Below are 26,396 nucleotides of genomic sequence, written 5' to 3' on the forward strand. Positions count from 1 at the left end.
AAGAGATGTGGTTTTAACAGAAAACAAGCTATGACAACAGGAAATAAGACTTAGACTAACACTGCATGCAAATGTAAGAATTTTCATTGATGTATGTGAAACACTGATTTCAAACAATAAGGTAACAGCTAACATCTTCTGTGTGTACTTCATGGTGCTGCTGTGTTGCTTTTGTCACTGAGCCTGTTTTAAAAAGCTAAGAAGTTATGTACAATTTTCCCCCAAAGCATTTGAGTTTATATATGTCTGTATGCTCCACCAGCTCTTTATTGTCCCCTTCCTGAAAATTGGCTGCTGACAGTATTTTTGTTTCTGTGATTTCCCAGCCCTGATTCTTGACATTTATCTTTTCACCTGCAACTAAGTTTTCAGTCCTTCCACTTTATTCCTCCTTCAGAGCTCCTCCTGCTAGCTCCTCCCCAAACGTGATGCCAAAAATCAGTCAAGTTGATTAATGGAATCTTGACCTTAAAGGAAGTTTAGTAGTCCTTCTCCTAATGGCAACTAGTTTAAGTCTTGTACCTGTCTTTGTTTTCAATAATTATTTGTAGCTGACTATAGGCAGCCTATCAATATCTCTTACCCTCATCTACTTATCACCACCTTGTGCCCACCCCACCTCCCCTCTTTTGTCCACCTATCACTGCTCTGCTTTTCCTTCCTATATATTAGGCTTCCCCTTCTCCTATCTTCAGTCCTGAAGAAGGGTCCTGACCCAAAACATTGACTGCCTGCTTTTCTGCACGGATGCTGCCTGTCCTGCTGAGTTCCTCCAGCATCATAGTGTTTTTCATCTAGATTCCAGCATCTGCAGTCCTTTGTTTCTCTAGGCCTACTAGCAGCCTTTGCTTTGAGTGGAAGAACCAGAGAGGCACCCATATCCTCCACTCACCCCAAGACCACCTGATGGCCTTTAGACAACTTGTACTGTCAAAGCCCTTTTCAACTGCACCAAGTTGTCTCTGATAATAGACATTTAAAACTGATTGAAGCATATTTATGCTAAAGGAGGAGGTGATAAAGAGGTTTCAAGGGGTATTGACAAGTTGATTGAGTGGGCAAAACATAGAAGGAATATAATATAAAATATAAATGTGAGTGTTGTCTTGTTTTGATACACAAAACAGAAAAGTGAGTTATTATTAAATGATGATAAGTTGGTGTTCAAAGAAATCTAGGGGTGCTTGTCTACTTGGGTTGTTGAAATTTAATATCCAAGTGCAGCAATGGAGCAAACAATTAAATAGTACGGATTTAATAGTAAAATAGGATTTGAATACAGAAGAAAGGACGTCTTATTCCACTTGTAGAAGTCCTTGGTGACACTCTGCCTGGAATATTGTGTACAATTTTGATCACTTTACCTAAGAAAGGATGTACTTGACGTCGTGGAAGTGCACTGAGGATTCATTGGATCAATTCCAGAGATAATGGGTTTGCAGTATGAGGAGAGGTTATTTAGACCAGGCCTTTATTCTCCAAACTTTAGAATAATGAGAGGAGATCACATTGAAATATGCAAGTCTTGCGGTCATTGACAGGCTGGGTGCAGGGAAGATGTTTTCCTTGGCTGAGGAGTCCAGGATGGTTTGAGAATAAGGGGAAGGCTATTTACTGCCAAGATGAGAAGTAACTACTTCTCTGAGGGTGGTGAATATTTGGAATTCACTACCGCAGAAGGCTATGGATTCTCAGTCATTGAGTTCAATCAAAACAGGGATTGATAGATTTCTGAATATTAAGGGAATAAAAGGATATGGGAGAGTGCTGAAAAATGCACTGAGTTAGAAAATTAGCCAAGATCTTGATGAATAGTGCAACATGCTCTGCTTCTAGAAGCTTTTTGAACCCGTTTTATAACCTTTTACTAGAATTTTGCCAACATCTAATTAATCACTTCTACACATACACAAATGGATATGAATTGGAGTTAACCAGATTATCAGAATTAAGTGTGAATCAATTCCCCATTTTTGAATAAATTCATGTCTACTTGCATTTTACAGCACAAACCAGAGGCAAATTGGAGCCAATGGATACCATCTTTGTTAAGCAGGTTAAGGAAGGTGGACCAGCACATGGAGCTGGGTTATGTACAGGTACTAATTTGGTTATTTTTTCTGTATTGTTACTTAGACTTCACAGTTATGTAAAGTATTTTGCTTTGACTTTTTTTTATATACATTATGTCGGTGAGTATTGAAGCCATGTTTACATTTACAGAATGTTTTAAATACGACATTTTATTAAAAATGTCTCCACAGAAGTACAAGCTCTGTAATAGTTTAATTAAATACACTTAAATCTCATTAGTGATATTGAGGAGGTACAGATGGAAAAATGATCTATATAAAAGACTCACTCAAGTACGGTAACTGAAATCTAATGTTCCTGCTCATACTTGTATAGAACATGGAACAGGACAGGAACAGGCTAATTTAAACTAATCCTATCTGCCTGCACATGCTCCATATTCCTCAATTCTCTGCCTGTTCATGTACTGGTCTAAATGCCTCTTAAACGTTGCTATTGTATTTGCTTACACCACCTCCCATGGCAGTGTGTTCCAGGCACCTACCACTTTTTTTTAAAAAAAGAAACTTAAATCTCCTTTAAACTCCACCCCCCACACCCACTGTCCCTCTCATCTTAAAGCTATGCCCTCTAGTATTGACATTTCCACCCCTGGGGAAACAGACTCTATCTATTCTATCCATGCCTCTTGTAATCTTAAGGACTTTTATCAGGTCGCCCCCCCCCCCAGTCTCTGACAGTCCAGAGAAAACAATCCAAGTTTATCCAACCTAATACTCTCTAATCCAGGCAATATCCTCATGAACCTCATCTGCACCACATCCTTCCTGTAATGTGGCGACCAGAAGTGCACACAATATTCCAGCTGTGACCTAACCAAAGTATTATACAGCTGCAACATCATTTCCTGACTTTTGTACTCAGTGCCCTGACCAATGAAGACGAGTATGCCGTATGGTACCTTTATCACCCTATCCACTTGTGTTGCCACTTTCTGGGACTTGCATCTCAAGATCCTTTTGTAATCAATGCTCCTAAGGGTCCTGCCACTGAATACTTTCCTCTTGTATTTGACCTCCCGATTGCAATACCTTACACTTGTCCGATTTAAACTCTATCCCTTGTTTTTCTGCCCATATTTCCAACTGGTCCTTTGACAACCTTACTCACTATCCATAACTCCAGCAATTTTCATGCCTCTACAGAGTAAATTATTCATGTTTATTTATGTGTATATATATTATACGTGTGTATGTATGTGTGTGTGTGTATATATATATATGTGTGTGTGTGTATCTATATATATATATATGACACACACACGCACACACATCACAAACAAAATAAATCACTGCACAAATCCACCTCCAGTCAGAATAACACTCCTCCACCACTACTACACCCTGTCTTCTATGGCCAAGCCAATTTTGAAATCAGTCTAGCAACTCTTCATGGATCCTATGTGCCTTAATCTTCTGGATCAGCCTACTATCAGGCACCTTATCAAAAGCTTGACTAAAATCCATGTAGACAACATCCACTGCCCAACCCTCATTGATCACCTTTGTGACCTCTTCAAAAAACGCAATCAGGTTTGTAAGATGTGACCTCCCCTGCACAAAGCCATGCTGACCATCCCCAGTAAGTCTTTCTAGATTGTGAGTAGATCTTGTCCCTAAGAATTTATTCCAGTAATTTCCCTACCACTGACTTGAGGCTCATCAGACTATAATTTGCTGTATTAATCCTATTGCCCTTAAACATAGGAACAACTTTGGGTATTCTCTAGCCTTCTGAGACCTCACTTTTGGCTAAAGAGGATACAAAGATCTCTGTCAAAGCCTGAGCAAAATGCTCTCTTGCCTCTCAATAACCTGGAATAGATCCCATCAGGCCCTGGGGACATCCACTTAATGTTCTTCAAAAGACCCAACACTGCCTCCTTCTTGATATCAACGTGCCCTGGTGTGTAAGCATGACCACCCCCCCCCCCACCCTCCCCCAATCTCCACCCACCTAAACCATTTTTTGTTTCAGACAACTCAGAGTTTATAGATTTTATTCAGAGTAGGAGGTGGAATAAAATTTGTATTTGTTCAGATTTGTGTATGAAATTTGTAGTTTGTATTTACGTTATATGTAGTTTAATGAAAAACTAACTGGTGTGCTCCATTGAAGCTTGCCAAAATTGTCAGGTCTAGTGTAGTTTTTCTAGCTGGTGGTGACTAAAGTCAAGGTAATTCACAGTGAATGTACAAGTTTTTGATGTTTGTTTACAATAAACTTCTCAGCTGCACCAATAAAAGCTGAAGTAGTTTATCACTCTCAAGTACATCAGTTCTCTTATGATACAATTAAACTGGTTGATCAAAGAGATTTTTTGTTTATTTTGCAAATAAATTTAACTGGAATCTTGAAAGTTTATTCAGAATGAAAACCTGTACAATTTGTCAATTGTCCCCAAACTAAAATTCCTCCAATATTGATTGTATATCAACCAAATATATAGAAAATTCTGTTGCTATTGAAGTAGAAATTTTACTCCAAGTGAATGATAGTTTAACCAGAATTGACTAAGGTTGAAATTAAGGTTAAATAAGAAATACACTGAAAGAAACAAGCTAGTTTATAGCAAAAGAAAGTAGTGAAGCAAAGTGCAATTGCTATAAATAAAACACATTACTTTGGCTAATAGCACAGAAACTGCTTAACTATCATTTCTCATATGAAAATAAAAATTACTTTGTCAGAAAATGAGTTGGTATTTAAAAATCATCTATCCAATATTCTGCAATTTTCATATAATTTTGAATAGTTGCAGGACTGAAAAAGGATCATGATTTGATATAGTTTCTGTTGTTTTCCATAATCAATCTTGCACTGAAATCTTTTCTTTCTATAACTCAGGTGATCGGATTGTCAAAGTAAATGGGGAAAGCATTATTGGGAAAACGTATTCTCAAGTTATAGCCTTGATTCAGGAAAGGTATGAATGCAACTTTATTTCTGTAAACAACTATATTGATACATCTATTATGGGTTAGCAATCCTGGCCTGATGTTTAATTAGAAACTCACGTGAATTGTTTGTTTATTTTAATGTTTAACTAGTTCGGTATCTTACCACATGATAAAGGAAACTTGTCTCTTGGACATTTTGTCTGGGCATAGTACATCCGATTAAATTGAGGATTATAACTGTCTATCCTAATAATAAAGGAATTTTTGTAATAGTTGTAAAGAGAAGCAAATTCTCAGAATTGCAGTTGCTGATTCAGTATTTGATGTTTCCTACTGTTTTAGAGTTCAGTGGTAAAAATTAATGTTACTGGCATTCCATAGCAATTTGAAGATGACCATTGCTTGTAAATGTTTAATTTCAGCATGTACTAACGTAAATGTTATGACCGTCCTCATTTGATTCCTGTCCCCTTCTTGCTTCACCTACATCAGTGCAGAAATAGAATCTGCCATTGGGACAAAACCACCATGTAGCACAGAGCATGGGAACAAACTGGTGAGAAGTGAGCACCTTGAGTTGAGTCCTTACTTCCATGTCCCCCTTTATCAATTATTGCTCTTGTGGTTCTCCCTACTATCAATGAGCCGAAGAGGAATTTGCTGTAAGTCAGTGGGCCATTGAATGGTCAAGACTAGGGTATCATATAACCCATTTAACTTGCCTTTGAAGATCTATTTGCATTATTTGATTGCTGCATTTTTGCACATGCATAAGGCCATTCTATTCATGGGCAAATGCCTTCCAAATCTTGTTAATAATATTCCTCCGATCTCTCTGGTAATGTATTCTGTTGTCAGTAGCAAAACATTCTTTCAGTTGATGGAAGCTTGAAGTATCCTGTGGATGCAGACTGTTCACTACTTTTGCTGGCCCCTCTACTTGATTATGTTTACGTGTGATATGTGAGTCACCAAGTGAAAACCAAACTATCTACCTTCCTCATCCTTGCATAGTGTGAACATCTGATCTTGATGCATAATCTGCTGGAGTCCTAAGGTAGTAAGTGCTCAGAGGGAGTAACTTTCTTTGAGTTAGAACATAAAACAGTACAGCACAGTAACAGGCCCTTCAGCCCATGATGTCTATGCCAAAGGTGATGTCGAATTAAACTAAATCCCTTCTGTCTGCAGATGATCAATATTCATGTGTCTACCTAAAAGTCTCTTAAATGCAACAATCATATCTACTTCGACCACTACCCTTGGCAGCCAGTTCTGAGCATCAATCACTGTCTGTTTACTACATCTCCTTTAAACTTTCCCCCTCTTGCTTTAAATGTATGTCCTCTAGTATTTGACATTTCTACCTTTGGAAAAAGATTCTGACTGTCTATCCAATCTATGCCTTTTATAATGTTATAAACTTCTATCAGGTCTCCCCTCAGCCACTGACCCTCCAGAGAAAACAACCCAAGTTTGTCCAACCTCTCCTTTTATAGCTCATGCCCTCTAATCCAGGCAGCATTCTGGTAAACCTCTTTGGTACCCTTTCCAAAACCTCCACATATTAATTGATTTCACTATTTTGGATGACTTCCTGCACTACACTTGATAATCCTGTGATGGATTAAAGACATTAAGTAGAATAATCAGCATAAGAATTTTAAGTGATAATTAAGAGCATATTCATTTTTCAGTTGCTGCTTGTATCATGTCAGCATGTGTGAGTGTTGTCTGTCATGTGCCTGTCTGTGACTTGAATCTGTAACAGCTAGTTGGTGACCTTGTTGAAGGTAGCTATCTGACAATCAGACACTCCAAGACTTCATGGATGTCCACTGCCACAACCTTTACAGCTCATCATTGAGAGACAAGTGGAGGCCCCCCTTAAGTGCTCTTAACTCTCCATAACCTCTACATTGTGTTCTGTGGTATGAACATTGAAATTTCCAGCTTCACGTAATGCACACTCCCTGTGCTCCTTTCTCTCTCCTCCTCCTGGTTCCCTTGCCCCACCTGGATCCATCTGCCTATCACCCACACACTACACCTTCTGGTTCCCCTAACCCTTCTCCCAACTGGTTCCACCTGCCCCTTGTCCCTCGCTTATCTGGTTCAACTTATCACCTTCCTTATTTATCAGATTCCAGAATCTGCAGCCTCATATTTCCACATCACCTTCCACTCTCTGTTTCTACCCCTCTTCTCTCCTCCCCCAGCCTCCCCCCCCCCCAAAAAAAATTGGCTCCATTCGCTGCCACATTTTTCTCTTTTCTTACAAGTCTCTACTTATCACCCACCAACTACTATCTCCTGACTTCACTCCACCCCTAGCCTGATTCTATCTGCCCATCATCCCCCTTCTCATTCCACCTATCACCTGCCAGCCCCTGCCTCACCCCTCCTTCTCGCCTCTTTCCACTGGCACTATCCCCTCTACACTCTCAATCCTCTTGATCCAAAATGTCGACTATCCCTTTACCTCCACAGATGCTGCTTGACCCACTGAGCTCCTCCAGCAGGTGAGTCAACTGTATGTGGAAGTTACTCACTTTTTAACATATTGATGGTTGAGCATATTGAAGCTGAAAGGTGAGGATTAGAATTGATTTTCACAAGTTCATTTGTTGGACAGTATAACATTTTGTGGTTATTAATGGTAAACAGATAATGAATAAATCTATTTATCCTGTTTTACAGTGATTCTGTCCTGGAGCTTTGTGTTATGCCAAAAGATGAAGACATCTTGCAGCTGGTAAGTTTCTTGGTGTTCACCTTGTTGCTTACAGGGTAAATTATGTTAAAAGAACAATTATTTGGTTTTGCTGCTGTCAGATCAAGCACGTTATTCAGCTTCTCAGTCGTAATTGTTCTCAAGTTTAACAAACAATGTCTTCACCATTATTTATGTATTTATTTGACTATCAAAAGTTCAATTTTACATTCCAGTTGTAGCAAAGCTTTATCTAAGTTATATCTGCAGAGTTATACACTGAAACTAATATTTTGTGCTTCCATTTTCTGTATATTCAGTTACTGCAAAATATTCTGATGCACATGGGAACTTAGACTAGTGGCACATTTTTGTCTGCTCTTTATGGCAAGATTGATCAATAATGGAGCAGTTAGCTTGCTCACTCGGTACTCCCTGAGACCTGTTTTCAGCTGCTGGACTTTCCATAAAATGGAGAGAACTGGCAACAATATTTTGAATTGTCAAAGATTTATTCACTTTATTTGACTATTACACACATTTAGAAACTTGCAGTACCAGGATTCAAGATTACAAAGACTTGTGGGACTGATAAACTACATCTACAACTGAAAAATTAGAACATCTTTTTAAAAATAAACTATCTAGTTCTAGAAAAGCAAAAAAAAATTGCCTTTCTTGTTCTCACAATGGTTAGCGTAACGCTTTACAGCGCCAGTGACCTGGATTCAAATCCGGCCACTGTCTGTAAGGAGTTTGTACATTTTCCCTGTGTCTGCATGGGTTTCCTCCCACATTCCAAAGATGTACATGTTAGGAAGTTGTGGGCATGCTATGTTGGTGCCGGAAGCGTGGCGACACTTGCGGGCTGCCCCCAGAACACTCTACGCAAAAGATGCATTTCACTGTGTGTTTCGATGTACATGTGACTAATAAAAGATATTTTATCTTATCTTATGAAACTCTTGCATCTCTTGTGTTAAAGCTGGCTTTGTTAAATGCTTATGTTGTGTGTTATTAATTCCTTTTTGATCAAAGTGAAAGTGATATACAAATTAAATAATTAGAATAAATTAAATAGTTTGTTTTCAAAGTAACAAGCTTTTAAATCTTTGTACATTTGTCTGTTGTATAAATCTGTATTTCATAGTCAAGTAAGATCAGTTATTGCAGAAAATGAGTTAAGAAAGGAAAGGAATCACGTGGCAAGGATATTTTGGTTATGTTATTTTCCTAATTCAGTGATTTATAATGACAAAGTAGCTGCTTGGAATGTTAGCATATTTGTATAATGAAGCATTTCATTTCGTCATTAAAGAGCAGTGATACCAGGAACTGAAAGAGATGAGTAATCTAGATTAAAGGGAAGCAGTGAAATCTATGGAAAAACTCTGGAGGTACAGCAAAAAAATGTATCATTGGCCATGGATAGAGTATGCTTTCTGAACTAAACATTTATGACAATAAGCTGGCTATGTGCTGTTATACAGCACTATTATTCACTGCTCTTTGCCTCAGTGATATTATTCAAAGAAGTCAGAGTAGACGTATTTATAGCTTCTTGTAGCCAGCTTCAGTGTGACAAAATAATTCTGTCTCTGTATGAATCAACCAGTTTCTACTTTTACTTCATTTTAACTGTTACTCCTTTTAACCTTGTTGTAATACCTTTGCCCTTCGATTTTAAGAGGTCCTTGCAGCACTGGTAAGATTGCTGGAGGAATCTATTTTAAATTTTCCTAAGCTTGCATAAGGAGTAAGGGAGTCTTATTGCACATGTATAAGGTCTATAGAGAGACTGCCCCTAGAGTATTATGCATGGTTTTATCTGAGAAAGGATGTGCTTGTCATAAAAAGAGCAAAATGAAGATTCATGAGACTGTTTCCAGAGATAACTGGTTTACTGTATGAGGAGAAATCAAGTAGACTGGTACACTAAGTCTTCGTTATCAGCTGACTTACTTTCCACTGTGTATTAGAGGGAGTGTTGGTAAATATAGCGCATTCCACCACAGCCCTGTCCTGTGGTGTCCAGTGAATCTTGCTTGCCATGAGATAGATTACATTTGATGTCTTGTGCTTGCAAGTAGTGAAATATAAATAATTGGTATGTGGCCAGAGCTAGGGTCGGCATCCTGACCAGGAGCACTGGGAGTCAGGTGAGCAGGGTGGATTCTGGCCAAAGCTGAGGTCCAGAGGTTGGGATTGGGAACATGGGGTGGGGGGTTTGTCAGAAACATGAGTAGGATAGCAGCCAGGATTAGGGATGCTTGTATATTTTGCCCTATTTTGATAAGCCAAAACTTGTGCAGCAGTTCTATTCATAGAGGCTTGCTCACTACTCATCATTGCAGCCGTTGTGTCATTGCCAGGAACTTAATGGTTTGCCTGGTTTTAATCGTTACCTGCAGGAAGTCTGTGCCCCTATCCCTTATGAATAATAATAAGTCAGCGTACTGTATTCTGCTGCGTTTTGAAAAATGAAATGAGATCCAATTGAAACTTGTACAGTTGTTAAAGGGCTTGATAGGTTAGATGAGGAAGGATGTTTCCTCTGACTGGCACGAGAGGGCACAGTTGAGAATAAAAGGTAGACCATTCAGGAGTGAGATGAGGAAAGATTTCTTCACTCGGAGGGAAGTGATCCTTTGGAATCCTCTATCCTGGAGGGCTTTGGAGGCTCAGTCATCGTTCATTCAAAACTGAGATTGATAGATTTCTGGATAAAAAAGGAAGCGAGAGATATGCGAGAGTACTGTGAGGTAGATCAGCAATAAACTTGATGAATGGCAGAACACTCTTTGTGGGCCAGGTGGTCTTGTGCTGCCCTAATTTCTTGTGTTCCTGAATTCTAATGTAGTAAAGGAAAATTGCACATTTAAGCAAACCTTTTAAAATGCATGGGAGTGAAAAAAAATAGTAGTTACTTGAGTTGGAAAGGGGCGTAAGAAGGATTTTTGAAAACCATGGATATGAGGCTCCATGCAAGTTCCACAGAAAGCCTTGTACATTCTTCACAAGGTTTCCTGCTCAACAGCCATCTAGATTGACATGCCAAGTGCCTGATACAAGGCTTTGATAATGGCACTTGATAAATCCAGCTCTTCTCCTTTTATGTTCTGAGAATCACAAGGTATAGGAATCTGGGCCTCCACATGTCTAGAAGTAAAATTTCACTCAAATTACATTTTTCTTTAATTGATTTTAGTGAGCAAGCTGTAGTCTGAAAGTAGCTCCTCCCCTCTTGACTCACTTCATGTTAAAGCTGGTAGTAGTCAGGCTGGGGTCAAATTTGAAATCTTTGGATGTTAAAATTTCCCATGTTTTTTCAAGGTTAGCACGGAGCGCTGTTTAATCTTCCTTCTTGCTGTTGAATGTTTAATGAATAGCACGATTTGAGTATGAACACAGTTCTAGTTTACAGCCTCTCCCAGTTTTAAAATACTATGCTCTTGGATCTGTAGTCATGGCTACATACACGACCTTTATTGTTGCAGACATGATGGGTGGGACAGTGTTAGTGTTTGTGCCTGAGCATGTTGGGATTTGAACAGGAAATTTTGTAATTTGAACCTATACCTTAAATGAATTAAGAACCCTTGAGTTTGTATTGCTTTCACAACAGGGCAGAGTGTTTTTTTAATGTTAACTCAATTTGGATAAATATGGGTCAAAGTGATCATGCTGAATATTTGAACAAAGGAACAAATCAAGTTGTCACGTCTCTGCCATAAATTTGATTGTAAAATGATTACTGAGATTCCCTGTGCATCAGAAAGAAAATTTGGTGAACTAAGTTTAACAGTTTTTCAGAGGAACCAAACTTTGAAACATGAGGTGAGTGTGATGAGAGTACTTAAAGAACTTTCATTGTAAAGCTATGTAATACTGTATTTTTCCATTTAAGACTTCTGTGTAAATTGTGTTAATATTATGACAACTTTGGTTTAGATTAAAATTAAAGGATGATGTCATTTAAAGTTTACTTTGGATTTCGGCACTTTCATGAGAACTTTAAACTTTCCGTTAATATAACACTAGTTTATTTACTTAATTCTGCAAATCTGAATTGGATATAATTTTTAAAGTCTTGCTTCTACTTAATACTTGGGTAAATTAGAATACAAGCAAAGGTATTTCAGTGAATTGGATTACAGGTGGAAATTCAGCACTCTTCAGTAAACTTTTAAAATTGAAAGTGTTAGAATTTTAAGATAAATGTTGTTTCATTAATACAGGCGACGCCCCCTCCCCTCCCCCTCCCCCCGCCCCAAAAGTGTTGTGCAGGGTAGAGTTCTTAGAAAAACAGTCCACATTGCAGTATTCCATAACGAGATGCATCAAGAAATGAAAATTTGAATTTTTTTTTGTTAGCCAATTTTGACTGTTGGGCAAGAGTAGTAATTGTGGGGAAAAGGGGTGATGTGGATGTCTGGTTGTATGGATACTATGTATGGATACTAGCCATTAGGTCTGAGGTGAAAGGCTTCTTTGTGAGGCCTGAGAAGAAAATGTTCCCATTGGCCCACAAGGGAATGCTAAAAAAGGCATGTTCACTATCCACTGCAGTAGACAAATTGTTGGGTTTGTGTTCCTGGAGCATTTCGTTTTCTAACCCATACCAGTTTGTGGGAGTGATTCAGTGTCAAGTTTTAGTCTTTCAGAAATAGAACATCTTTAAGTGAAATCCATAATGGAAAAACTGGTCTATTTCTTGGCTTCATGATCTTGAATTTATACAACAGTGAAACCAAAACCATTAGATACCTATTAACTAATAAATTTTTGGCTACAATGATAAAGTGTCATTCATCTTTAATCAGGAAATTGTTACTTGTGTTTTCTCATTTTGAAATTTAGTATATCTTTCTTTTAAGGCTTATTCCCAAGATGCCTACTTAAAAGGCAATGATCCTTACACAGGCAATGCCCAGAACATCCCTGAGCCACCACCCGTCTGTTATCCTCGACTGACTAATACCGCTTCATCTGTGCCTCAGCCTATGGAAGTTTCACCACCAGAACCTTCTCGAGGAAGGCAACAAATTATTAGACCAGTACAGACAATTGCTACATCCGATCGAGGGTATCAGACTGAAGTGCAAGTACCACCTTCACCAACAGATATTGTAAAAACTAATACTGCTGTTTGTGTTTGCAATGAAACAGTAAAGACTGTTATTGTGCCTTCGGAAAGGGTTGATGATTTTGCATCTGGTAGAATTAACCATTCAAGTCCAGCTCATAGAACAGAAGAAGTACGGTATGGAGTGACTGACCACACAACTGGGAAACCAAGAGCGAGGACCGCTTCTTCTTCAGCTCTGTTGACCAGTACTACAGTTCAGCAGGTTACAAGTGGTAGGGCAAAAGATTCCGCAGTAACTACCTCTACCACTAACACTGGTAAACAGACAATCTATGGCTCATGTAAGGACGCTGCTTCCAGCAGGGCTACACCTCAAACTACAGATTTGTCAGCAGCCATAAATCAACATGCATCTCCCACAACTGTAACTTCACACCAGAATATAGACTGGCGCAATTATAAAACATATAAAGAGTATACGGAAAATAGACGTTTGCACATGTATGGTAGTAGGACAATACAGGAAAGATTAGATAGTTTAAGAGCAGCTGTTCAAAATTCAACAGACTATCAGCAAACAGCTCCAACCCACATTACAACTCCGGCACGACGTCGGAGCACTTCACATGACCGATCTTACCAAGCCACATCAATGAGATATCGTAGCGTGTCTCAAGAAAGATTAGGAGAGTCTGTTTTAATGAAAGATTGGCCACGAAGTGCTTCACAGGATGCATTAACATCGCCAGTAATTGGGCCACAGAACCATAGGACACGATCATGTGATTATATTGGAAAGCAGGCAGAGGCGTTCAACGTTCTCACTGCAGATATTGGAACGAGGTCACATGATCCTGCTGATGGTGGGGTGCAGCGAATTTATGACAGAACCATTGGAGTTAATGAACTAGGTAGTAGGCATGTTTTTCGAGAAGGATTCCGGCAAACTGTCAGACAAGTTGGGCAGCCAGGTTCTCGGATATCTATTAGTAGTGCAACACAGTCGCAGAACAATAATCTTTCACCAAGTTTCCCCAACATTGACAGTATAAAGATACGACCCAAAAATCGAAATGCTGCACATTCTAGTCCTGCCCCTTCAAGGTGGAAAGTGGCCACAGACATAAAACCTGTTCAGCATTCAAAAGACCACCAATCTACTTTTACAGGCCAACAACCTCAAGCTCCTTCTCAAGAAAAGTCTTATCTACCAACATCATTTCAAACTACTCTTCCAAGTTCTTCGTTAGCCACTTCTGTTTCCTATGCAACACCACCAGTTCTCTCTCCTACCCAAAGTATTGGCATTGATGCGTTAAAAGACCAAAGAATGGTAAATCACGCCAATCTATGTGAACAGCTCTTGGATCAAAGAGCAAGAGCTGAAAGTGTGCCTGAATATCCAGCAGAAGTGGTTGTTGGAGTGAGGTCAGCGTCATGTCCTGCACCAACATCTGTACAGCCTTTCGTGCAGACAAGTAGGATCGTAAAGGCCTCTGCTACCTCTAGTGTTGCAAATGCATCAGTTAGACAAAAGAACAAGGAACCAGAAAAATTGAAATCTGAAAGTAAACAAGAGGAGAAAGCAAAATTGGGTATGGAAAATTCTCTTGAACAAAATGAACATGGCTCTGGACATAAAGAGCAGGAAGCCTCAGACAATAAAGAAAATGTGGTCTTGAGGGGAAAACATGCTACGAGTCGATTAACACCACAACCACTAAGACACCAGTCATACATTTTGGCTGTAAATTCACCAGATCCAGTAACAGATCCTACCTGCTGGCTACCTAATGATGCACGCCGTGAGGTAAATATTAAGCGAATGGGAGATCAGAGAAAGGCGTCAAGTTCAAGCCCACAGGATGACTCGTTAGCATCTATCCCTTTCATTGGTAAGACCAGAAATATTTTTCTGAATAAATAAAAATGTGAAAAGCTTATTCTGCCATGTTACAGTCTCTCCTAGATGAATGCAAGGGGGGAAATGGCATTGAGAAAGCTCATTTTGATGTTTTTAAGTGACCACATTAATTGTTGAGGTCATGTTTATCATAAGATGGATTTTGCAAAACTAACTCAAATTATATCTCCAATCTATTGGCTGTGTCACATTATTCTTCCCCTTATGTCTTTAATTGTTGCTAGTAAGTAATTTTAATGCTATTGGGGAGAAATTGAAGTGATCCTTATTGTTAAATATAGTCCTAAACAAAATGCAGAAGAAATCAACATTTTCAGTAAATTTGTGTTTCTATACAATGACAACGTGCACATAATTTAGGGTTTGCTGCCTTAAAATCAAAATAAATATTATTGAAATATGAGCTTCACAAGAACTGCTTGCTTTGTAACATATGCTTATTATACTGAATGTACAGAGGGACCTTGGGATGCAAGTTCATATCTCCCTCAGAATAGTGACACAGGTGGGTAGGGTAGTGAAGAAAGCGTTTAGATTGCTCGTCATCTTAGGCAGGGGTATTGAGTATAAGAGTTGGGACATCATATTGTGGCTGTACAAGACATCAGTTAGGCCACATTTGGAATATTGTGTGCACTTCTGGTCATCACAGTGTAGAAAGGATGTGGTAGCATTAGAAAGAATGCAGAAGAGATTGCCAGGATATTGCTTGGAATGGAGGACTTTAGTTACAAGGAAAGATTCGATAGGCTAGGATTGTTTTCACTGGAGCACAAGAGGTTGCGTGGTAACCTTAAAAAGGTTGATAAAATTATGAGGGGCATAGATAGCCACAATCCTTTTCCAAGAGTATGGAATCTGAAGCTAGAGAACATGGGTTTAAGGTGAGAGGGAAATATTTAAAGATCCGAGGGGCAAGACTTTCACATGGGGTGGTGGGCATATGGAACAAGCTGCCAGAGGAGATGGTAGATGTATGTAAAATCACAACATTTAAAAAGCCTTTGGATAGGTACATGGATGGGAAAAGAAGAGAGGGATATGGGTCAAATGCAGGAAAATGGTATTAAATTTCAGTCAGCTGAAGGGTCTGTTTCCATGTTGTTCAACTGCATAACTCTAAAGCAAAAAATACTGCAAAAGCTGGAAAATTTAAATCAGAAATGGCTGGAAATACTCAGCAAATCAGGGAGGACCTGTGGATAGAGAAACAGTTACCATTTTGGATTGATATCTTTTCATCAGTTATGCTCAGCTAATAGTAAATGTATAGCCTGATGCAAAACACAACATTGCACTTACCTTATTAGAGTTACAGGTGTGATTGGTTTGTTTTTGAAGAGGAAACAGTTACCTTAATCTAGTTGCAGCATCCAAATTTAACTGCACTGATTGGACTTCATAATGAATGTTGTCCCACTAGTTCTTCTTGGGCTCTGCACAGCTTTTGTTGAGTTACTGCAGTAACATGTAGAATTTCCTTTGAGGAAAATTTGAACCCTTTCTTTCTAAAGGGTTTTTCTAGTGTTCTTAATACACTCATTATTCTCTGGAGGTCCTTCAAAGACTAAATTAAGCAGTGCATATGTTATGTAGATATGGAATAAAAACCACAAATTGCACTGACAAATTGCATTGCGTAGCACCTACTTGCACTTCACAAAAGGAGAGGGGAAACTGACATCATTCAAGGATTTGTTTTACGTGCCATCCAGACAGATTATGCCATACATAATTACATCGAGGTAGAATATAAGATTGCAGTTACAGGGAAAGTATAATGCAGGTAGACAAATAAAGTGCAAGGGCATCGACAAGGTAAATTGGGAGTTCATCTTTTAGTGTATGAGAGCTCTATTCAAGAGTCTGATAACAATGGAATAGAAGCTGTCCTTGAGCCTGGTGGTTTGTGTTCTCATGCTTTTGTATCTTCTGCCCAAGGGGAGAAGGGAGAAGAGAAAATGATGGGGTGCAGGTGTCCTGTCCTTGATTATTGTTCGCTGCTTTCCTGAGGCAGCAGGAAATGTAGTCATAATCAATGGAGGGGAGGTTGGTTTGGACAGGGCTTCATTCACAATTCTGCAATTTCATCCAGTCTTGGGCAGAGAAGTTGCCATACCAAGCTAGGATGCTTTCGATAGTGCATCTATAAAAATTGATGAGAGTCATTGAAGACATACTGAATTCCCTGAGCATTTTTGGCAAGTATAGGCATTGTTGTTTTTTGGCTGTAGTGTCTACAGGGCTGGACCAGGACAAATTGTTGGTGATATTTACACACAGGGACTTGAAGCTCTCAACCATCTCCGTATGGACTGGCGAGTACTCCACCCCACTTTCTGAAGTCAGTGATCAACTCCTTCATTTTGCTGACATTGAGGGAAAGGTTGTTGGTTTAATATCATGCCACTAAACTCTCTATCTCCTTCCTGTACTCTGTCTCATCATTGTTTGAGATCCGGCCCACTATAGTGGTGTCATCTGCAAATTTGGCCACACAGTTGTGAGTGCATAGGGGGTATAGTAAGGGGGTGAGAATGCAACCTTGCAGGGCACCGGTATTGAGAGTAATCTTGTCAGAGGTGTTGTTGCCCATCTTTACTGATTGCAGTAGCTGGTCCGGAGGTCAAGGGGAAATTGGTAAATTGGTTTATTATTGTCACATGTATTGAAGTACAGTGAAAAAAATTGTCTTGCATACTGTTCATACAAATCAATTCATTACAACAGTGCATTGAGGTAATGCAAGGTAAAACAATAACAGAATGTAGAATAAAATAGTACAGTTACAGAGAGTGTGCAGTGCAGGTAGGCAGTAAGGTGCAAGGTCATAATGAGGTAGATTGTGAGGTCAAGAGTCCATTTTATCATACTAGGGAACCATTCACTAGCCTTATAACAACAGGATAGGAGCTGTCTTTGAGCCTGGTGGTACATGTTTTCAGGCTTTGTATCTTCTACCCGATGAGACGGGGCAAGAGAGAGAATGTCCGGGGTGGTGGGTCTTTGACTAAGCTGGCTGCTTTGCCGAGGCAGCGAGAAGTGTAGACAGGATCCATGGAAGGAAGGCTGGTTTCCATGATATGCTAAGCTGTGTCCACAACTCTGCAGTTTCTTGCGGTCACTGGCAGAGCAGTTGTCATACAAAGCTGTGGTACATCTAGATAGGATACATTTTATGGCTCAAAGAGGACATGCCAAATTTCTTCAGCCTCCTGAGGGAGTAGAGGTACTGGTGAGCTTTCTTGGCTGTGGCATCAGTGTGGTTGGACCAGGACAGGCTATTGGTGATGTTCACTCCAAGGAACTTGAAGCTCTCAACCTCATCACTGTTGATGTAAACAGGAGCATGTGCACCACTGCTTTTCCTGAAGTCAGTGACCAGCTCTTTTGTTTTGTTGAGAGAAAGTTTGTTGTCATGATACCATGTCACTAAGCTCTCTATCTCCTTCCTGTACTCCGACTCATCATTATCTGAGATATGGCCCACTATGGTAGTATCATCTGTAAACTTGTAGATGGAGTTAGAGCAGAATCTGGCCGTGCAGTCGTGAGTGTGTAAGGAATAGAGTAGGGGGCTGAGGACGCAGCCTTGTGGGGCGCCAGTGTTGAGGATAATTCCGGCAGAGGTGTCGCTGCCTACCTTCACTGATTGCAGTCTGTTGGTCAGGAAATCAAGGATCCATTTGCAAAGGGAAGTATTGAGCCCCAGGTCTTGGAGTTTGGAGATGAGTTTGCTTGGAATTATAGTATTGAAGGTGAAGCCGTAATCAATAAACAATAGTCTAACATATGTGTCTTTACTGTCCAGATGCTCCAGAGATAAGTGTAGGGCCAGGGAGATGGTGTCTGTCGTAGACCTGTTTTGGTGGTAGGTGAATTGCAGTGGGTTGAGGCTGTCTGGGAGGCCAGAGTTAATGTGTGCCATGACCAGCGTCTCGAAGCACTTCATGATGATGGATGTCAGAGCCAACGGGAGGTAGTCAATAAGGCATGTTACCTTGATTTTCTAAGGTACCGAGATGATAGTGGTCTTATTAAAGCAGGTGGGAATCTCCAGTTGAAGCAGGAGAGGTTAAAGATGTCTGCAAATACTCCTGCCAGCTGATCTGTGCAGGATTTAAGACACGGCCAGGAACACCATCCGGGCCAGGTGCTTTCAGTGGTTTCACTCTCCAGAAGACTGATCTTACATCTGTAACAGTGACTATAGGTTCAGATGCATTGGAGGCTGTCGGGGTGGGTGGTGATATTCCAATCCCCTTCCGTTCAAAGCGTGCATAGAATGCCTTGAGCTCATCGGGAAGGGATATGTGTTGTCGGCGATGCTGCTGGATTTCGTTTTGTAGCTCATTATAGTATGTAAGCCCTGCCACAACTGATGGCTGGTCTGGGACTCGACTTTTGTACTGGTATTGTCTTTTGGCATCTCTGATAGCTTTACAGAGGTCATATCTTGATCTCTTGTGAAGGTCAGGGTCACCTGATTTGAATGCTGCAGACCTAGACTTCAGTAGGGAGTGGATCTCTGGGTTCATCCATGGTTTCTGGTTTGGGAACACCCGGATTATCCTCTTTGGTACACAGTCTTCAACACACTTGCTGATAAAGCTGGTGACATCTAGGCTGGCTGCTGAGTCTTTGAACATGGACCAGTGCATTGACTCAAAGCAGTCACGTAGAAGCTCATTTATTTCCTCAGACTAGCACTGTACGACTTCACTAGATCCTCTCATTTCATCTTCTAGAACATAGAACATATTACAGCATAGTACATGCCCTTCGACCCACAATGTTGTGCTGACATTTTATCCTGCTCTAAGATCTATTAAACCTTTCCCTCCCACGTAGCCCCCCCATTTCTCTATCATTCATGTGTCTGTCTAAGAGTCTCTTAAATTTCCCTAATGTATCTGCCTCTACAACCTCTGCCAGCAGTGCATTCCATGCACCCACCACTCTCTGTGTAAAAAAAAAACAACTTACCCCTGACATCCCCCTTATATCATCCTCCAATCACCTTAAAATTATGTCCCCTTGTGTTAGCCATTGTCGCCCTGGGAAAAAGTCTCTGACTGTCCACTCAATCTATTGCCTCTTATCATCTTGTATACCTCTATCAAGTCACCTCTCATCCTCCTCCTCTCCAAAGAGAAAAGCCCTAGCTCACTCAACCTATCCTTAGAAGACATACTCTCCAATCCAGGCAACATCCTGGTAAATCTTCTCTGCACCCTCTCTAAAGCTTCCACATCCTTCCTATAATGAGGCGACCAGAACTGAACACAATACTTCAAGTGTGGTCTAACCAGAGTTCTATAGAGCTGCAACATTACCTCGCGGCTCTTGAACTCAATACCCTGACTAATGAAGGCCATCGCACCATACGCTGCCTTAACAACCCTATCGACCTGCGCAGCAACCTTGAGGGATCTGTGGATGTGGACCCCAAGATCCCTCTGTTCCTCCACACTGCTAAGAGTCCAGCCATTAACCTTGTATTCTGCCTTCAAATTCGATCTTCCAAAGTATATCACTTCACACTTTTCCAGGTTGAACTCCATCAGCCACTTCTCAGCCACGTTCTGCATTTTATCAATATCCTGTTGTAATCTACAGCAACCTTCTGCACTACCCACAACACCACCAACCTTTGTATCATCAGCAAACTTACGAACCCACCCTTCCACATTCTCATCCAAGTCATTTGTAAAAATCACAAAGAGCAGGGGTCCCAGACAGATCCCTGCGGAACACCACTGGTCACGAACCTCCAGACAGAATACGCTCCATCTACCACTACCCTCCTGTCTTCTGTGGGTGAGGCAATTCTGAATCCATACAACCAAGTTTCCCTGGATCCCATGCCTCCTGACTTTCTGAATAAGCCTTCCATGAGGAACGTTATGAAAGGCCTTACTAAAATCCATGTACACCACATCCACTGCTCTACCTTCATCAATGTGCTTTGTCACATCCTCAAAGAATTCAATCAGGCTCGTGAGGCACGACCTGCCCCTCACAAAGCCATGCTGACTGTCCCTAATCAGGTATGCTTCTCTAAATGCCCATAAATCCCATCTCTAAGAATCTTCTCCAGTAACTTGCCCACCACTGAAGTAAGACTCACTGGCCTGTAATTCCCAGGGTTATCCGTACTCCCTTTCTTAAACGAAGGAACAACATCTGCCACCCTCCAATCATCCTACTCCTGTGACCAGTGAGGACGCAAAGATCGTCACCAAAGGCGCAGCAATCTCTTCCCTCGCTTCCCATAATAACCCGGCCCCGATGACTTATCTATCCTAATGTTTTTCGAAAGTTCCAGCACTTCCTCTTTCGTCACATCAACATGCCCCAGCGTATCAGCCTGTCATATGCCATCCTCACGAACGTTAAGCTCTCTCTCTCTGGTGAATACTGAAGCGAAGTATTCATTAAGGACCTCCCCTACCTCTTCCGACTCCAGGCACATGTTTCCTCTTTTATCCCTAATCTGATCCCTGATCACCCATTCTGTTTGTATACAGGGAGAAGGAGCACAGCTTCATGGCCTGATTTACCAGTGTGGGTGGGGAAGTGGCTCGTTAGGCATGGGTGTTTGGGCCCCTGGTGGGACAGGAGACATGCTGGTAGTATTTTGCTAACAGATTCTTGAAGTTGACCTGATTGAAGTCGCTGGCAATGATGAAGAGGATGTCAGGGTATCCTGTTTCAAGGCTGTTGACCACTGAGTATTGTTCATTGAGTGCAGGCTTCACATCCGCCTAGGGTGGGATATAACCTGCGGTCCGGATAGCTGAAGTGAACTCCCATGGTAGATAGTATGGGCGACACTTCACCGTTAGGTATTCCAAGCTGGGTGAGCGGAAATTCACCAGGACAGTCATGTCCGAGCATCACAAGGTGTTGATTATTCCTGGGATGGCAGGTTTTTCTATGAGAAGATATTAAGTGGACTGGGCCAGTACTCTCGAGTTTAGGAAAGTGAAAAGTGATCATACAGAGTACAGGGTTGGCAGGGCAGATGTTTCCACTGGCTGGGGTGTCACCATGAGATGGTCACCATCAGATCAACCATCAAGGACAAGGTTGAGAAGAAATTTCTTCACCCAGCAGGTGTTAAATCTTTGGAAGGGTGTAGAGCCTCAGTTGCTCAGTACTTTCAAGATGGAGGTTGATAGATTATAATGTATTCAGGGAATCTGGGGATGTATGAGTTAGTGCAGGAAAGTGGCACTGAGACTAAAAGTCTGCTACAATCCTAGTGATGGCAGGATAGAAATGAGGGGCTGAATGTTTCACAGCTTTCATTTCTTGCACTATCTGTGAAGAGTTCAAGCTAAGATTTATATCCTGTGTATGTATGTCGATAACAGCAATAAGTGTGAACTTGAACTTGGGTTAAAGATGTTTAGCAAATAAAAGTTGACCTTAGGTTTTAATGATTTATTCAAATTCCAGTGTAGCTTTGAATCCATGATTTTCCACACTGAAGAAGTTATAGTTCTGCTTTAATTAACAGAATTTTTTCAGTTTTTTTTTATATAAATGGGAATTCTAAAGGATCAAAGGATCCAAGGATCCAGCTGCAGACAGGCATGAAGATTCCTAGTTTAGAGATTAGCTTGTTTGGAATTATGGTATTGAAGGTGGAGCTGCAGTCAATAAATAAGTCTGATGTAGGTGACTTTGTTATCCAGATATTCCAGAGATTAGGGTAGGACCAGGGAGATGGGATCTGCTGTGGACCTGTTAACTTAAAGGAGAAGTCAAGCAATGATAATCTGAACAATGGATCAGAATTTAAAGCACAAACTGCTGGGGGATCTCAGCACGTCAGGCAGCATCTGTGGAGGCAGAGGGATGGTCAGCATTTCAGGATGAGATCCTGCATCCGAAATGTCAACCATCCCTCTGCCCCCACAGATGCTGCTTGACCTGCTGAATTCCTCCAGTTGTGCTCCAGAGTATAGCATCTGCAATCTCTTGTGTCTCTAACAGATCTGAATTTGCTGGCAAAAAAACTTAAGTTCACAGTACTCACCAGTATTTATATGTAAATGGAACAGCAGCTTCATACAAGGAGCTGACCTAAAATTAAATGTGTATCTCCAAAGATTGACATCTTCCTGTTTATTTCATTATTCAAATGTAGTGAATGGGGTGAAGTTTCTATATTTGCATTTACTAGGTAAACTTGCCACAGAAAGTTAATTATTTCCCATGCAAGTAATCCTTTAAGTGTGATACATGTTAATGATAGAATCTTGGGACTCCAGAGGTAACGATGCATGTGTAGGAAGAGGCAAGTTGTGGTTCCCTATTTGCAACAGGATAGATCAGACTGAAACCAGACAAGTGCAGTCTCAGTCTGCTACATGTTGGAACGGAATGGTTTAAACAAAAGCTTCACATAATCATGAGAATTTCAATAATATTGTGTAGTGAATTGAGAGAAAGCAACATTTTCTTGGGAAAAAATGGGCATAGTTTGCAAGACCTCAGAAATCAATCTATTTTGTGGAACGATTGATAATGACAGATTGAAAAAGGGAGGACAATGTCTGAGGTGAAAGAACCATCAACAAACCAAACTAAAGTAGGGGCCATCGGGAATGTTAATTGGTCAGTGACTTGAAGTGAATAGAGTCAAGGGAGCATCAGATTGGTCTGACTAGATAAGCAAGTCTGGACTAGGGCATAGGGTAAGCTTGGGAGAAGTTTGAGCTGATGACAGAAGATGGAAGAGAAGTGATAGAGCCAGCTGCACATTAGTGTCAGACTCTGTGACAAGCAGTCCATCAGATACTCGCAATTGGAGATGGCAGTGAAGACAAGGGAAGGGGATTTAAGAAGGCTAGTGGAGAAGAGAAGCCAGTGCTCTTTGTAGTCCAGTCAAATGTAACCATAAAGGTAATGTCTTTGGCTACTTATCACTGGAATAGATTGATGCTGTTATAAACTTTTTGACGTCTACTTCCTTTCTCTGTCTTTCCTAAATAACTTGCCATGTATCTAGGTTTACCAATCTTTCCCTGCTTCGAATAGGTCTTGATTATTGGCATGGGTAGGTTTGTCCAGTGGTAGGTACATGCACATGAAGCTCATCAATTTCATTTACTACAATTAAACTATAACTTGCTGAGCATTCAGGTTGCATTCCCAGGAATGAGAACACTAATGGAATAAACTCAAAAGGAGCTGTTATAGCTTTATATGCTATATAAGATATAAAAAGAGAGATGCATTAATATAGAAACAGAAAATAGGATTAGGTGTAGTTCTTTGGGCTTGCTTCACCATTCAACATGTTCGTGGCTGATTATCCACTTTAATACCCAGTTCCTGCCTTCCTACCCTCACCCCCTCCCTATTGTTACAGACTATGATCTATTCAGCATTAAGAAATGTATCCATGCCCTCCTTGAATATATTTAAATGACATGGCCTCAATCAATATCTTCTGTGGATGCGAATTCCACAGGTTCACTACCCTCTGGCTGAAGAAATTTATCTTAATCTTGTGTTCTAAATGGCATACCCTATATCTTGAAATTGTGACCATGGATTCTGGACTCTCAAGCCATTGGGACATCCTCTCTGTATCTAATTTATCTAGAACTGTTAAAAAATTTTATAGATTCCTGTGAGACATCTTCTCATTCTTGTATACTCCAGTAAATATAGCCTAACCAACACTATCTCTCCTTATTAATCAGTTCTACTATCCTGAAAATCAGTTTAGTAAGCTATCAATGCACTCCCTTCATGGCAAGAACATCCTTTCTGAAATAAGAAGGCCAAAACTGCAGATGGCATCTCAGCAAGGTGCAGCAAGACATCCTTGTTTCTATACTCAAATCCTCTTGCATCGAAAGCCAACATACCATTTGCCTTCCTAACTGCTTACTACCCTGAATGTTTGCTTTATTGTGAATAACTGGAGCCCAAGCACTGATCCCTGTGGTGTCCCACAAGTCGCTTCCTGCCACCTGGAAAAAGACCTATTCCTGCTCTCCATTTCCTCTCTATCATCCAGTTCTCAATTCATGCCAGTATATTAGCCCAAATCCCATGTCCTTTAAATATACATAGCAACCTCTTGCATGGGATCCTCGCAAAAACCTTCTGAAATTCAAAATACACTGTCCATTGGTTCTCTTTATCTATTCTACTAGTTAAACATTATGTATGGCCTTTCATAAATCTCCACTGACAGCTCTGCTGTGCCAGGACCGGCACAAATCCTTACCAACAGTAATGATTGTCCTTTGCTTGGCATGGAGTGACTACCTGTTGAGGGCTAGGTTTGGAAAGCCCTGGCCAAGCTGTATGGCTGCTCTGTGCTGAGAAGTGGGGCTCAGGGCTGCACCCTAGCCAGTATAAGGTGTGTGAACCATTGCTGGGGACTGCTTCCAGCCTAGGGCCTGTGGTTTCGCTCATCACCTTGTGTTGGATGTGATAGAGAGGACAAGGGACTGCTTTCCTTGTTTGGTTGCACAGCTGTCTGTAGCCTGCAGATTTTTCTATGGCAACTCCTGTGTCTGGGGAGAGCTGTGTGCCTAACAGAGAGAGGAAAATGACAGCTTTCATCAGCTTCAACACGAGGTGATGAGACATCCCATAAAAAAAATCCAGGCAGTCTATCATGAGGCATGTGATGCGGATCATTAGCAATGGCCCATGTTCACCCTGCCAACCAGAGTACAGCCCTGAGCACCACATCTCAGTGTTGAGTTTCTGTACCGCTCACTCCATCCCACCCAAATACTAGTCTTCATAGGCAGCCATGCCACAACAAGCCATGGGTGATTCATTATTGCAGGAGCACCAGCAGACAATAGTGATTCATGCCATGTTCCTGTACTCATGTTCTTATCACTGCAGTGCACAGCATTGGGGAGGGCAGCACAGGTTTCCCACAGCAGTGTGCAGCATGCAGTGGATGACTTTTTTTTCTAATACAGATGGTTATATCCCCTGAGTGTTCAGACTAGAGGACCAAGTATGTTGTAAGGAATGTGGGCTCTGTGGGAAATGGTGTAGCAATGTATTCAGATGATTTTAAATGAAATTGTTATGTATGGATTTTAAGTTTGTCACAAATGTAGCTATTTGGCATCTTTCCAAGGAATGTTTCAGTTATTTATTTGGAGAGCACAGTCCATAGACTGATGACAATTAAAGTCAGTCTTCATTCTTATTTTATTGCAATACTGATTAGATGATACCGAATTCAAACTTGTTTCTGTTTATTATTTTAAGTATATCCTTGTTCTTATTTTAACACAAAAAATTTTAGTTTGGAATTTATTTAATGTTTTCCATTGTCTTTGCATCTGTTTCAAAGCCGGAATGCATCATCTTAAATTATTTTCATGTTGGAAATAGTTTCCAGTTGATCATTTCATAGAGTCATGGAATTTTCCAGCACAGAAACAGGCCCTTTGGCCCAACTTATCCATGACGACCAAGGTGCCTTCCTAAGCTAGTTTCATCTGCCTGTGTTTGACCAATGTCCCTCTAAATCTTTCCTACCCATATACCTGTCCAACTGTTTTCTAAACATTGTAATTATACTCTCTTCTGTCACTTCATTTGGAAGCTTGTTCCATATACGCAACACCCTTTGATCCTCAAGACCTCTTTGAATCTTTCATCTCTTGCCTTAAA

At 40.6% G+C, this 26,396-nt stretch overlaps 1 protein-coding gene across 6 annotated transcripts in view; it reads left to right on the forward strand.

Moving 5' to 3' along the window:
- Positions 1-26,396, forward strand: part of LOC127571044 (rho GTPase-activating protein 21-like) — a 228,031-nt gene that overhangs the window by 161,196 nt on the left and 40,439 nt on the right. For 5 of the 6 annotated variants that reach the window (XM_052017052.1, XM_052017051.1, XM_052017050.1 and 2 more), the window contains 4 exons: positions 2,007-2,099; positions 4,942-5,020; positions 7,695-7,749; positions 12,585-14,691. In XM_052017052.1, the coding sequence (XP_051873012.1) occupies positions 2,007-2,099; positions 4,942-5,020; positions 7,695-7,749; positions 12,585-14,691 (2,334 nt within the window). Of the gene's footprint in view, positions 1-2,006; positions 2,100-4,941; positions 5,021-7,694; positions 7,750-11,167; positions 11,545-12,584; positions 14,692-26,396 lie in introns of those variants that run through there. The other variant, XM_052017056.1, reaches the window with a different exon arrangement.

Source organism: Pristis pectinata, chromosome 5 (genome assembly GCF_009764475.1).
Source record: "Pristis pectinata isolate sPriPec2 chromosome 5, sPriPec2.1.pri, whole genome shotgun sequence".
NCBI lineage: Eukaryota > Metazoa > Chordata > Chondrichthyes > Rhinopristiformes > Pristidae > Pristis > Pristis pectinata.